The 14,404-nt window shown below is 45.5% G+C and overlaps 1 protein-coding gene across 3 annotated transcripts in view; it reads left to right on the top strand.

Moving 5' to 3' along the window:
* Positions 1-14,404, top strand: part of tbc1d4 (TBC1 domain family, member 4) — a 158,389-nt gene that overhangs the window by 81,414 nt on the left and 62,571 nt on the right. For all 3 annotated transcript variants that reach the window (XM_029666306.2, XM_029666220.2, XM_029666394.2), the window contains exons 10-11: positions 1,437-1,562; positions 5,586-5,639. In XM_029666306.2, the coding sequence (XP_029522166.1) occupies positions 1,437-1,562; positions 5,586-5,639 (180 nt within the window). The remainder of the gene's footprint in view (positions 1-1,436; positions 1,563-5,585; positions 5,640-14,404) is intronic.

Below are 14,404 nucleotides of genomic sequence, written 5' to 3'. Positions count from 1 at the left end.
GGCACAATAAAGTTATTATATTCTACTCTATCCATAGGCTTCATTAATGCCATCCAGACTTGAAGTTGATACAACAACTATGATAGCTGAGGTTCATAGGTTCTGAACTAATATTCATACCAAACGTTTGAGGGTCCATACACAGATCGGCAACATACTGTAGCCAGCTACACATCCATAGGCATATTTTTTTTTATTTTATCCTCCACAACACAATAAGCAAATAAATAGTTAGCTATGTTACTTCAGCTGCATTGCATGGCAAATATAAGCAAGGCAAGCAGTTTGCAATTGTGCAGTAAATGCTTTAGCTAGCTAGATTCTTTACATCCACTGTTTCATAAGACGACAGCCTGGTTTGCTGGTTTTCTCAAGAGTCCCTAAAACATTAACATTCATACTCATGTCATAACACTAGCTAACTAGCTGGCTAATGTTAGCTAGTCAGCTAACTTGCCAAATAGCAATTTTCATAAATTAACTTCATGACAAAGAAATATGCACAAATGTCTGTCTCTACATTAACTATCATATTTCTCTCAATCGTAGAGTTTTTACTTGACTCGTTATGATGTTATAACTTACATCTGCTTCCACCGTAATGTTTTGTCAGACATCTTTGCTGAAGAAAGTCACCAGGTGGCTCGCGTCAAATTCATCATTGGAACCACTCTATGATTGGTCATATAAAAACCGTGGGACCCAAATGCATAATGAGTGCTCTAACTCCCCCTTGTGGTCTGGAGCAATGAAGCCGTGACGCTGGGTACCTCTAAGTCCCGCGGTGCAAGCTCGCAACTTTTAAAGGAGGAACCACTGTAGTTTCCTGAATCTGGTCACATATGTGGGAACTCCTTCAAGACTGTTGGAAAAGCATTCCGGGTGAATCTGGTTGAGAGAATGCCAAGAGTGTGCAAAGCTGTCATCAAGGCTTAGGGTGGCTATTTGAAGAATCTCAAGTATAATTTAACACTTTTTTTGGTTACCGCATCATTCCATAATGTGTTATTTCATAGTATTGATGTCTTCACTATTATTCTACAGTTTAGAAAATAGTAAAAAGAAAAACCCTTGGTGTTCTCAATGTGTTGACCGGTAGTATTACTTTAGATTAAGGACTGCAAAAAGACTTGACTGGTGATGAGTAAATGGTTTATAAGGACTAATATGAAACATTATGAATGCCTTATAAATGGTTTCTACTGAACGGTATTATGAAGTGTTACTGAAAGTTCTTTGTAACTATGTTCACAAGTTTTGTGTTATACACAGAATCGTACAGGTTTGGGCTATGATTGAATTTTTTAAGAAATATTTTTTACACTTTCTTTTCTCTGCATTTAAACAGCACTGTTTCCCCAAATAGAACCAGGTTGTTGTAGTGTTTTCGACAGTGGTGTAACCTCTGACCTTTGACCTTTATCTGTGTGTACCAGAAAACCCCCAACACAACAGCACCAGCGGACAGCACAGCAGCGACGGGTGGCCGCTTCAAACTGGACATCCTGAAGAACAAGGCCAAGAGCTCGCTGACCAGCTCACTGGAGAACATTTTCTCACGGGTACTCCCACTATGGCTATCTCTGTCTTTTAATCTATAGGTCTCTATTTATTGTTCTCTTTCTCTCTCTCTCTCTCTATTAAGTCTGTCCTGTCTCCCTCACTGTCTCTGTCTTTCTCGCTCTCTGTCTATCAGCCAGTCTCTTTCTCTCTTTCCCCTCCTTCCCTGCCCTTCTCCTTCTGTCCTTTTCTGTGTCTGATCAAATCCCTAGAGAATATCTTCTCAAGGGTTCCAAATATCTGTCTTGTCTCACCCTGTTTCTTGTCTTGGTCTTTTTCTTTGTAATGGGGGTCCATGAATCTGAAACCTTTGCTGCCATCTGTTACTATTGTAAATGCATATCCTTACAATACAGTGCATTCAGAAAGTATTCAGAGCCCTTGACTTTTCCACATTTTGTTAGGTTACAGCCTTATTCTAAAATTGATTAAATATAAAAGGTTCCTCATCAATCTACACACAATACCCTATGATGACAAAGCGAGAAGAGGTTTTTAAAATTTGTAGCAAATTTATTATTAAAAAAAAGCTTTTATACCTTATTTACACAAGTATTCATACCCTTTGATATGAGACTCGAAATTGAGCATAGGTGCATCCTGTTTCCTTTGATCATCATTGAGATGTTTGTACAACTTGATTGGAGTCCACCTGTGGGAAATTCATTTGATTGGACATGATTTGGAAAGGCACACACCTGTCTATATATGGTCTCACAGTTGACCGTCCGTGCCAGAGCAAAAACCAAGCCATGATGTCGAAGGAATTGTCCGTAGTGCTCAGAGACAGGATTGTCTCAAGGCACAGATCTGGGGAAGGGTACCAAAACAAGTCTGCCGCATTGAAGGTCCACAATATCACAGTGGCCTCCATCACTCTTAAATGGAAGAAGTTTGGAACCACCAATACTCTTCTTAGAGCTGGCCGCCCGGCCAAACTGAGCAATCAGGGGAGAAGGGCCTTGGTCAGGGAGAAGCCGAGAGCTCCAGAGTTCCTCTGTGGAGATGGGAGAACCTTCCAGAAGGACAACCAATCTCTGTTTCACTCCACCAATCAGGCCTTTATGGTAGAGTGGCCAGACAGAAGACTCTCCTCATTGAAAGGCACATGACAGCCCACTTGGAGTTTGCCAAAAAGCACATTTTATTTATTTATTTAACCTTTATTTAACTAGGCAAGTAAATTCTTATTTACAATGACAGCCTACCGGGGAACAGTGGGTTAACTGCCTTGTTCAGGGGCAGAACGACAGATTTTTATCTCCTCTTCTAAGGAATTCGATCCAGCAACCTTTCGGTTACTAGCCCAAAGCTCTAACCACTAGGCTACCTGCTGCCCCAAAGATATATTTCATGGTTTAAACGTTGACTGGCTTTCTTTCATCAAGGTGCAAAGAACCCTTTACTGGCTCAAACAGCCGACCAATCAGCCTGCTACTAACCTTTAGTAAACTTTATTTTTTTTAAATGGTTTGACCAAATAAAATGCTATTTCACAGTAAACAAATCAACAACATAATTTAAGTACACTTATAGAGAAGGGCATTTAACATGTACAGCACATGCGGACCAGACCGGACACGTCACATGCACGAGCGTCGCAAAGGAGGAGAGATGACTAGAAACTATTCGGTTGGCCGTTTTATGTGTGGATTAATTGTCGGCGTAGAGGACCTTGTGCATTTCGGGTAAAATAACAACTCAATGTTTATCCCAGGACAAATGAACTAGCAACAGCAAGCTAGCTAAATATGACAAATTAGCTAGAAAGTGCAAGCTAACCTGCTAAATTGCCATACATATTTAATGCTTTTTGACCTGTTCCCAAATTAATGTCATTGGTTCAGAGTTTGTTTTGATATTTTAACCTTTGTGTCGTCATCGCGTTTGGTGTGGGGGTACAAAATAAATGTATGCACGATAGCGCATGCATGCGCACAGCCGGTTTGGGTTCCGTGTTACACAAATGACTGATGATTGTCTGAGAGAAATTGATACTAAAAAGATTGGGAGCTTTTTTGTTAGATTGGGAGCTGTTTTGTTAGACTTAAGTGCAGCTTTTGACATTACGGATCATAATCTGCTGCTGGAAAAACTTAATTGTTTTCGCTTTACATCCCCTGCATTACTGTGGATAGAGAGATACCTCTCTATCAGAACACAGAGGGTGTTCTTTAACTTCTTGCGTCGAGCCATCCCGGATCCTGGATCGTGACTACAGCCTCAAGCCCATTACCATAACGCAACGTTAACTATTCATGAAAATCGCAAATGAAATGAAATCAATATGCTAGCTCTCAAGCTTAGACTTTTGTTAACAACACTGTCATCTCAGATTTTCAAAACATGCTTCTCAACCATAGCAAAACAAGCATTTGTGTAACAGTATTGATAGCTATTGATATCTAGCATAGCATTTAGCGTTAGCATTCAGCAGGCAACATTTTCACAAAAACCAGAAAAGCATTCAAATAAAATAATTTACCTTTGAAGAACTTCAGATGTTTTCAATGAGGAGACTCTGTTAGATAGCAAATGTTCAGTTTTTACAAAAATATTATTTGTGTTGACAAATCGCTCCGTTTTCTTCATCACGTTTGGGTAAGAAAAAAAAGAAAGAAAAAAAATTAAGTCATTAAAACGCAAACTTTTTTTCCAAATTAACTCCATAATATCGACAGAAACATGGCAAACGATGTTTAGAATCAATCCTCAAGGTGTTTTTCACATATCTATCGATGATAAATCCTTCGTGGCAGTTGACTTTCTCTTCTGAAGAAATGGAACGCGCATGGACCTAGAGATTACGCAATAATTTCGACACAGGACACCGGGCGGACACCTGGTAAATGTAGTCTCTTATGGTCAATCTTCCAATGATATGCCTACAAATACATCACAATGCTGCAGACACCTTGGAGAAACGACAGAAAGGGCAGGCTCATTCCTGGCGCATTCACAGCCATATAAGGAGACATTGGAACACAGCGCCTTCAGAATCTGGGGCATTTCCTGTATGAAACTTCATCTTGGTTTCACCTGTAGCATTAGTTCTGGGGCACTCACAGATAATATCTTTGCAGTTTTGGAAACGTCAGAGTTTTTTCTTTCCAATTAATTCTGTCAATTACATGCATAGTCGAGCATCTTTTCGTGACAAAATATCTTGTTTAAAACGGGAACGTTTTTTATCCAAAAATTAAAAGAGCGCCCCCTATCTCGAAGAAGTTAATGGAAGCCTCTCCAACATACTGTAATACAGGTAGGATCAGACGTTTTCAATCTGTACTAATGACCTGCCACTGGCTCTGAGTAAAGCCTGCGTGTCTATGTATGCTAATGACTCAACACTATACACATCAGCTACCACAGCAAGGGAAATCACTGCACCACTTAACAAGGAGCTGCAGTTAGTCCTAAATATTTCAAAAACTAAAAGCATTGTATTTGGGACAAATCATTCACTATGAGAGGTATTGACACGTTGAACTACTGGCACACAGCTCGGACACCCATGCATACCGCACAAGACATGCCACCAGAGGTCTCTTCACAGTCCCTAAGTCCAGAACAGACTATGGGAGGCGCACAGTACTACATAGAGCCATGACTACATGGAACTCTATTCCACATCAAGTAACTCATGCAGCAGTGAAATTAGGTCAAATAAAAACAGATAAAATGCACCTTATAGAACAGCAAGGACTGTGACCAGACACACAGGCTCAGACACATGAGCGCACACACACAGATGATAACATACGCACTATACACACATGTACACATGGATTTTGTGTTGTAGAAATGTGTGTGAGGGCACATTCGAGGCCTCGGGTGGAATATTGAAATTATCCAATTGATGTGAGAACTCACTTGTCAATTGCTATCAGGCTTAGGGACACGTTTTTGACATTCCACGTCAGCAAAATATTGAACCTGTTTGAAATCAGGTTCAGTTATGTAACGTGCGGCTCACAAAAAGTTCACACATTTACATCAATAATATTTATCTCTTCTCTCCTCAGGGCGCCAACCAGATGAGAGGTCGCCTGGGAAGCATGGGGGGGAGCTTTGAGAGAGTGAGTATTCCAAAATTCCCAGGGCATCTCACTCGATGGTAGCAGTCTCTCTCCCTCTCTTTCTCTCTCTCTCTCCCCCGTCTCTCACCCTCGCTCTCTTCTCCCCCCTCTCTCTCACTCCCTCTCTTCCCTCTCTGTCTCTCGTCCCCTCTTTCTCACTCTCTTTCCCTCTTTCTCACTCTCTTTGCCCCTCTTTCTTTCCCTCTTTCTCTGCCCCTCTCCCTCTGTTCAATTTGTGCTATTGAAATGATCACATAGGAACTACTGTACTGAATGTGCAGTGTTGCTAAATCATAATCAAATCAAATGTATTTATATAGCCCATCTTACATCAGCTGATATCTCAAAGTGCTGTACAGAAACCCAGTCTAAAACCCCAAACAGCAAGTAATGCAGGTGTAGAAGCACGGTGGCTAGGAAAAACACCATAGAAAGGCCAAAACCTAGGAAGAAACCTAGATAGGTACCAGGCTGTGAGGGGGGGTGGCCAGTCCTCTTCTGGCTGTGCCGGGTGGAGATTATAACAGAACATGGCCAAGATGTTCAAATGTTCATAAATGACCAGCATGGTCGAATAATAATAAACACATTGGTTGTCGAGGGTCCAACAGGTTTTTATTTATTTATTTATTTTTATTTCACCTTTATTTAACCAGGTAGGCTAGTTGAGAACAAGTTCTCATTTGCAACTGCGACCTGGCCAAGATAAAGCGTAGCAATTCGACACATACAATAACACAGAGTTACACATGGAATAAACAAAACATACAGTCATAATACAGTAGAACAAAAGAAAACAAGAAGTATCTCCACAGGTAGTATCCACAGGTAGTATCACATTTTCATTTCATTTCATTACAGTACAACGGTTTGATTTGTTTGATCGTAGCTAGCTACATAGCTAGCTACATAGCCGTCTCTGTATCAAAGATAATTGTGTAGTCTAGAGCGATTTTCTAGGTTACCTAGCCAGCTATTGTCGTTCTTTTAACGCAACGTAACGTAATCAACACTGCTAGCTAGCCAGCTAGCCTACAAAGTCAACAACGCAGCCACTGCCAGCTAGCCTACTTCAGCAGTACTGTATCATTTTTAATCATTTTAGTCAATAAGATTCTTGCTACGTAAGCTCAACTTTCTGAACATTCGAGACGTGTAGTCCACTTGTCATTCCAATCTCCTTTGCATTAGCGTAGCCTCTTCTGTAGCCTGTCAACTATGTGTCTGTCTATCCCTGTTCTGTCCTCTCTGCACAGACCATACAAACGCTCCACACCGCGTGGCCGCGGCCACCCTAATCTGGTGGTCCCAGCGCGCACGACCGACGTGGAGTTCCAGGTCTCCGGTAGCCTCTGGAACTGCCGATCTGCGGCCAACAAGGCAGAGTTCATCTCAGCCTATGCCTCCCTCCAGTCCCTCGACTTCTTGGCACTGACGGAAACATGGATCACCACAGATAACACTGCTACTCCTACTGCTCTCTCTTCGTCCGCCCACGTGTTCTCGCACACCCCGAGAGCTTCTGGTCAGCGGGGTGGTGGCACCGGGATCCTCATCTCTCCCAAGTGGTCATTCTCTCTTTCTCCCTTACCCATCTGTCTATCGCCTCCTTTGAATTCCATGCTGTCACAGTTACCAGCCCTTTCAAGCTTAACATCCTTATCATTTATCGCCCTCCAGGTTCCCTCGGAGAGTTCATCAATGAGCTTGATGCCTTGATAAGCTCCTTTCCTGAGGACGGCTCACCTCTCACAGTTCTGGGCGACTTTAACCTCCCCACGTCTACCTTTGACTCATTCCTCTCTGCCTCCTTCTTTCCACTCCTCTCCTCTTTTGACCTCTCCTCTCACCTTCCCCCTACTCACAAGGCAGGCAATACGCTCGACCTCATCTTTACTAGATGCTGTTCTTCCACTAACCTCATTGCAACTCCCTCCAAGTCTCCGACCACTACCTTGTATCCTTTTCCCTCTCGCTCTCATCCAACACTTCCCACACTGCCCCTACTCGGATGGTATCGCGCCGTCCCAACCTTCGCTCTCTCTCCCCCGCTACTCTCTCCTCTTCCATCCTATCATCTCTTCCCTCTGCTCAAACCTTCTCCAACCTATCTCCTGATTCTGCCTCCTCAACCCTCCTCTCCTCCCTTTCTGCATCCTTTGACTCTCTATGTCCCCTATCCTCCAGGCTGGCTCGGTCCTCCCCTCCCGCTCCGTGGCTCGACGACTCATTGCGAGCTCACAGAACAGGGCTCCGGGCAGCCGAGCGGAAATGGAGGAAAACTCGCCTCCCTGCGGACCTGGCATCCTTTCACTCCCTCCTCTCTACATTTTCCTCTTCTGTCGCTGCTGCAAAAGCCACTTTCTACCACTCTAAATTCCAAGCATCTGCCTCTAACCCTAGGAAGCTCTTTGCCACCTTCTCCTCCCTCCTGAATCCCCCCCCCTCCTCCTCTCTGCAGATGACTTCGTCAACCATTTTGAAAAGAAGGTCGACGACATCCGATCCTCGTTTGCTAAGTCAAACGACACCGCTGGTTCTGCTCACACTGCCCTACCCTGTGCTCTGACCTCTTTCTCCCCTCTCTCCAGATGAAATCTCGCGTCTTGTGACGGCCGGCCGCCCAACAACCTGCCCGCTTGACCCTATCCCCTCCTCTCTTCTCCAGACCATTTCCGGAGACCTTCTCCCTTACCTCACCTCGCTCATCAACTCATCCCTGACCGCTGGCTACGTCCCTTCCGTCTTCAAGAGAGCGAGAGTTGCACCCCTTCTGAAAAAACCTACACTCGATCCCTCCGATGTCAACAACTACAGACCAGTATCCCTTCTTTCTTTTCTCTCCAAAACCCTTGAACGTGCCGTCCTTGGCCAGCTCTCCCGCTATCTCTCTCAGAATGACCTTCTTGATCCAAATCAGTCAGGTTTCAAGACTAGTCATTCAACTGAGACTGCTCTTCTCTGTATCACGGAGGCGCTCCGCACTGCTAAAGCTAACTCTCTCCTCTGCTCTCATCCTTCTAGACCTATCGGCTGCCTTCGATACTGTGAACCATCAGATCCTCCTCTCCACCCTCTCCGAGTTGGGCATCTCCGGCACGGCCCACGCTTGGATTGCGTCCTACCTGACAGGTCGCTCCTACCAGGTGGCATGGCGAGAATCCGTCTCCTCACCACGTGCTCTCACCACTGGTGTCCCCCAGGGCTCTGTTCTAGGCCCTCTCCTATTCTCGCTATACACCAAGTCACTTGGCTCTGTCATAACCTCACATGGTCTCTCCTATCATTGCTATGCAGACGACACACAATTAATCTTCTCCTTTCCCCTTCTGCTGACCAGGTGGCGAATCACATCTCTGCATGTCTGGCAGACATATCAGTGTGGATGACGGATCACCACCTCAAGCTGAACCTCGGCAAGACGGAGCTGCTCTTCCTCCCGGGAAGGACTGCCCGTTCCATGATCTCGCCATCATGGTTGACAACTCCACTGTGTCCTCCTCCCAGAGCGCTAAGAACCTTGGCGTGATCCTGGACAACACCCTGTCGTTCTCAACTAACATCAAGGCGGTGGCCCGTTCCTGTAGGTTCATGCTCTACAACATCCGCAGAGTACGACCCTGCCTCACACAGGAAGCGGCGCAGGTCCTAATCCAGGCACTTGTCATCTCCCGTCTGGATTACTGCAACTCGCTGTTGGCTGGGCTCCCTGCCTGTGCCATTAAACCCTACAACTCATCCAGAACGCCGCAGCCCGTCTGGTGTTCAACCTTCCCAAGTTCTCTCACGTCACCCCGCTCCTCCGCTCTCTCCACTGGCTTCCAGTTGAAGCTCGCATTCGCTACAAGACCATGGTGCTTGCCTACGGAGCTGTGAGGGGAACGGCACCTCAGTACCTCCAGGCTCTGATCAGGCCCTACACCCAAACAAGGGCACTGCGTTCATCCACCTCTGGCCTGCTCGCCTCCCTACCACTGAGGAAGTACAGTTCCCGCTCAGCCCAGTCAAAACTGTTCGCTGCTCTGGCCCCCCAATGGTGGAACAAACTCCCTCACGACGCCAGGACAGCGGAGTCAATCACCACCTTCCGGAGACACCTGAAACCCCACCTCTTTAAGGAATACCTAGGATAGGATAAAGTAATCCTTCTCACCCCCCCTTAAAAGATTTAGATGCACTATTGTAAAGTGGCTGCTCCACTGGATGTCATAAGGTGAATGCACCAATTTGTAAGTCGCTCTGGATAAGAGCGTCTGCTAAATGACTTAAATGTAAATATATATACAGTGAGTGCAAATTAGGTAAGTTAAGGAAATAAATAGGCCATGGTGGTGAAGAAATTACAATATAGCAATTAAACACTGGAATGGTAGATCGGCAGAAGATGAATGTGCAGGTAGAGATACTGGGGTGCAAAGGAGCAAAATAAATAAATACCAGTATGGGGATGAGGTAGGTAGATAGATTAGCTGTTTACAGATAGGCTACGTACAGGTGCAGTGATCTGTAAACTGCTCTGACAGCTGGTGCTTAAAGCTAGTGAGGGAGATGTGAGTCTCCAGCTTCAGAGAGTTTTGCAATTCGTTCCAGTCATGGGCAGCAGAGAACTGGAAGGAAAGACGACCAAAGGAGGAATTGGCTTTGGGGGTGACCAGTGAGATATACCTGCTGGAGCGCGTGCTACGAGTGGGTGCTGCTATGGTGACCAGTGAGCTGAGATAAGGCGGGGCTTTACCTAGCAGAGACTTGTAGATGACCTGTAGCCAGTGGGTTTGGCGACGAGTATGAAGCGAGGGCCAACCAACGAGAGCGTACAGGTCGCAATGGCGGGTAGTATATGGGTCTTTGGTGTCAAAATGGATGGCACTGTGATAGACTGCATCCAGTTTGTTGAGTAGAGTGTTGGAGGCTATTTTATAGATGACATCACCGAAGTCGAGGATCGGTAGGATGGTCAGTTTTATGAGGGTATGTTTGGCAGCATGAGTGAAGGATGCTTTGTTGCGATATAGGAAGCCGATTCTAGATTTAACTTTTGGATTTGAGATGCTTGATGTGAGTCTGGAAGGAGAGTTTACAGTCTAACCAGACACCCAGGTATTTGTAGTTGTCCACATATTCTAAGTCATTGCCGTCCAGAGTAGTGATGCTGGACGGGCGAGCAGGTGCGGGCAGCTATCGATTGAAAAGCATGCATTTAGTTTTACTTGCGTTTAAGAGCAGTTGGAGGCCACGGAAGGAGAGTTGTATGGCATTGAAGCTCGTCTGGAGGTTAGTTAACACAGTGTCCAAGGAAGGGCCAGAAGTATACAGAATGGTGTCGTCTGCATAGAGGTGGATCAGAGAATCACCAGCAGCAAGAGCAACATCATTGATGTATACAGAAAAGAGAGTCGGCCTGAGAATTGAACCCTGTGGCACACCCATAGAGACTGTCAGAGGTCCAGACAACAGGCCCTCCGATTTGACACACTGAACTCTATCAGAGAAGTAGTTGGTAAACCAGGCGAGGCAATCATTTGTGTTGTGATTGACAGAGTCGAAATTTGGCCAGGTCGATGAATACGGCTGCACAGTAATGTCTCTTATCGATGGCGGTTATGATTTTATTTAGAACCTTGAGCGTGGCTGAGGTGCACCTATGACCAGCTCTGAAACCAGATTGCATAGCTGAGAAGTTATGGTGGAATTCGAAATGGTCAGTAATCTGTTAACTTGTTAACTTGGCTTTCGAAGTCCTTAGAAAGACAGGGTAGGATAGATATAGGTCTGTAGCAGTTTGGGTCTAGAGTGGGTCGAGAGTGTCACCCCCTTTGAAGATGGGGATGACCGCGGCAGTTTTCCAATCTTTGGGAATCTCAGATGACACGAAAGAGAGGTTGAACAGGCTAGTAATAGTGGTTGCAACAATTTCGGCAAATCATTTTAGAAAGAGAGGGTCCAGATTGTCTAGCCCGGCTGATTTGTAGGGGTCCAGATTTTGCAGCTCTTTCAGAACATCGGCTATCTGGATTTGGGTAAAGGAGAAAGGGTGGGGGCTTTGGCGGGTTGCTGTGGAGAGCGCGGGCAGTTGACCGGGGTAGGGGTAGCCATGTGAAAAACATGGCCAGCCGTAGAGAAATTCTTATTGAAATTCTCAATTATAGTGGATTTATCGGTGGTGACAGTGTTTCCTAGCCTCAGAGCAGTGGGCAGCCGGAAGGAGGGGCTCTTATTCTCCATGGACTTTACCGTGTCCCAGAACTTTTTTGAGTTCGTACTACAGGATGCAAATTTCTGTTTGAAAAAGCTTGTCTTAGCTTTTCTAACTGCCTGTGTATATTTGTTCCTAACTTCCCTGAAAAGTTGCATATCACGGGGGCTATTCGATGCTAATGCAGAACGCCACAGGATGTTTTTGGGCTGGTCAAGGGCAGACAGGTCTGGCGTGAACCAAGGACTATATCTATTCCTAGATCAACATTTTTTGAATGGGGCATGCTTATTTAAGATGGTGAGGAAGGCACTTTTAAAGAATAGCCAGGCATCATCTACTGACCGGATGATGTCAATGTCATTCCAGGATACCCTGGCCAGGTCGATTAGAAAGGCCTGCTCGCAGAAGTGTTTCAGGGAGCGTTTGACAGTGATGAGGGGTGGTCGTTTTGTCGCAGACCCATTACGGATGCAGGCAATGAGGCAGTGATCGCTGAGATCTTGATTGAAAACAGCAGAGGTGTATTTGGAGGGCAAATTAGTTAGGATGACATCTATGAGGGTTCCCGTGTTTACTGATTTGGGGTTGTACCTGGTAGGTTCATTGATAATTTGTGTGAGATTGAGGGCATCAAGCTTAGTTTGTAGGATGGCCGGGGTGTTAAGCATGTCCAGTAAAACTGACTATCCTACCGATCCTCGACTTTGGCGATGTCATCTACAAAATGGCTTCCAACACTCTTCTCAGCAAACTGGATGCAGTTTATCACAGTGCCATCCGTTTTGTCACTAAAGCACCTTATACTACCCACCACTGCGACTTGTATGCTCTAGTCGGCTGGCCCTCGCTACATATTCGTCGCCAGACCCGCTGGCTCCAGGTCATCTACGAGGCCATGCTAGGCAAAGCTCCGCCTTATCTCAGCTCACTGGTCACGATGGCAACACCCATCCGTAGCACGCGCTCCAGCAGGTGTATCTCATTGAGCATCCCCAAAGCCAACACCTCATTCGGCCGCCTTTCGTTCCAGTACTCTGCTGCCTGTGACTGGAACGATTTGCAAAAATCGCTGAAGTTGGAGACTTTTATCTCCCTCACCAACTTCAAACATCAGCTATCTGAGCAGCTAACCGATCGCTGCAGCTGTACATAATCCATTGGTAAATAGCCCACCCATTCTCACCTACCTCATCCCCACAGTTTTTATTTATTTACCTTTCTGCTCTTTTGCACACAAATATATCTACCTGTACATGATCATCTGATCATTTATCACTCCAGTGTTAATCTGCAATATTGTAATTATTCGCCTACCTCCTCGTGCCTTTTGCAAACATTGTATATAGACTCCCCTTTTTTTTCTCTACTGTGTTATTGACTTGTTAATTGTTTACTCCATGTGTAACTCTGTGTTGTCTGTTCACTCTGCTATGCTTTATCTTGGCCAGGTCGCAGTTGCAAATGAGAACCTGTTCTCAACTAGCCTACCTGGTTAAATAAAGGTGAAAAAAAAAGTCCCAGTTTAGGTCACCTAGTAGCAGGAGCTCAGAAGCTAGATGGGGGAAATCATGTCACATATAGTATCGATGGCACAGCTGGGGGCAGAGGGAGGTCTATAGCAAGCGGCAACAGTGAGAGACTTGTTTCTGGAAAGGTGAATTTTTAGAAGTAGAAGCTCAGATTGTTTGGGTACAGACTTAGCCTGCAGAGTTCTGTATTACTTTCTATCTTTGCAGTAGATTGCAACACTGCCCCCTTTGGCAGTTCTATCTTGGCGGAAAATGTTAGCAATAGAGATTTCAGGGTTTTTGGTGGTTTTCCTAAGCCAGGATTCAGACACGGCTGAGACATCTTGGTTGGCAGAGTGTGCTAAAGCAGTGAGTAAAACAAACTTAGGGATCAGGCTTCTAATGTTAACATGCATGAAACCAAGGCTTTTACGTTTACAGAAGTCAACAAATGAGAGCACCTGGGGGGTGGGAGTGGAGCTAGGCACTGCAGGACCTGGATTAACCTCCACATCACCAGAGGAACAGAGGAGAAGTAGAATAAGGGTACGGCTAAAGACTATACAAACTGGCCGTCTAGCACGTTCAGAACAGAGAGTAAAAGGAGCAGGTTTCTGGGCATGATAGCATAGATTCAAGGCATAGTGGGCAAGCTAGCAGTTAGCAGGCCGGGTTAGCAAGCAAGCAGTTAGCATGGGCTAGCAGTTAGTAGACCAGTGCAAGCTAGCAGTTAGCAGACCGGGTTAGCAAGCAAGCAGTTAGCCAGGGCTAGCAGTTAGCAGACCGGGTTAGCAAGCAAGCAGTTAGCAGTCCGGGCAGGCAAGCTAGCAGTTAGCAGACCAGGGCCCGGTAGTTTAGCAGTTAGCAGACCGGGTTAGCAAGCAAGCAGATAGCAGGGGCTAGAAAGTTAGCCTTTGGGGGGGGGTCGCGATGGGGGTAAGTCTGTTTTTGCCTCGTCATGCGGTGACGTCGATAGACCAGTCGTGTAATTAGTAGGGTTCCAAGTTGCTCTAGGTAGCTAGCAGGCTGATATTGTAGCCCTGGAGTATGCTTCGGTGGTA

This window comes from Oncorhynchus nerka, linkage group LG1 (genome assembly GCF_034236695.1).
Source record: "Oncorhynchus nerka isolate Pitt River linkage group LG1, Oner_Uvic_2.0, whole genome shotgun sequence".
Taxonomy (NCBI): Eukaryota; Metazoa; Chordata; class Actinopteri; order Salmoniformes; family Salmonidae; genus Oncorhynchus; species Oncorhynchus nerka.
Note: the sequence above shows the minus strand (reverse complement) of the source record. Positions and strands in the feature narration are given on the sequence as shown.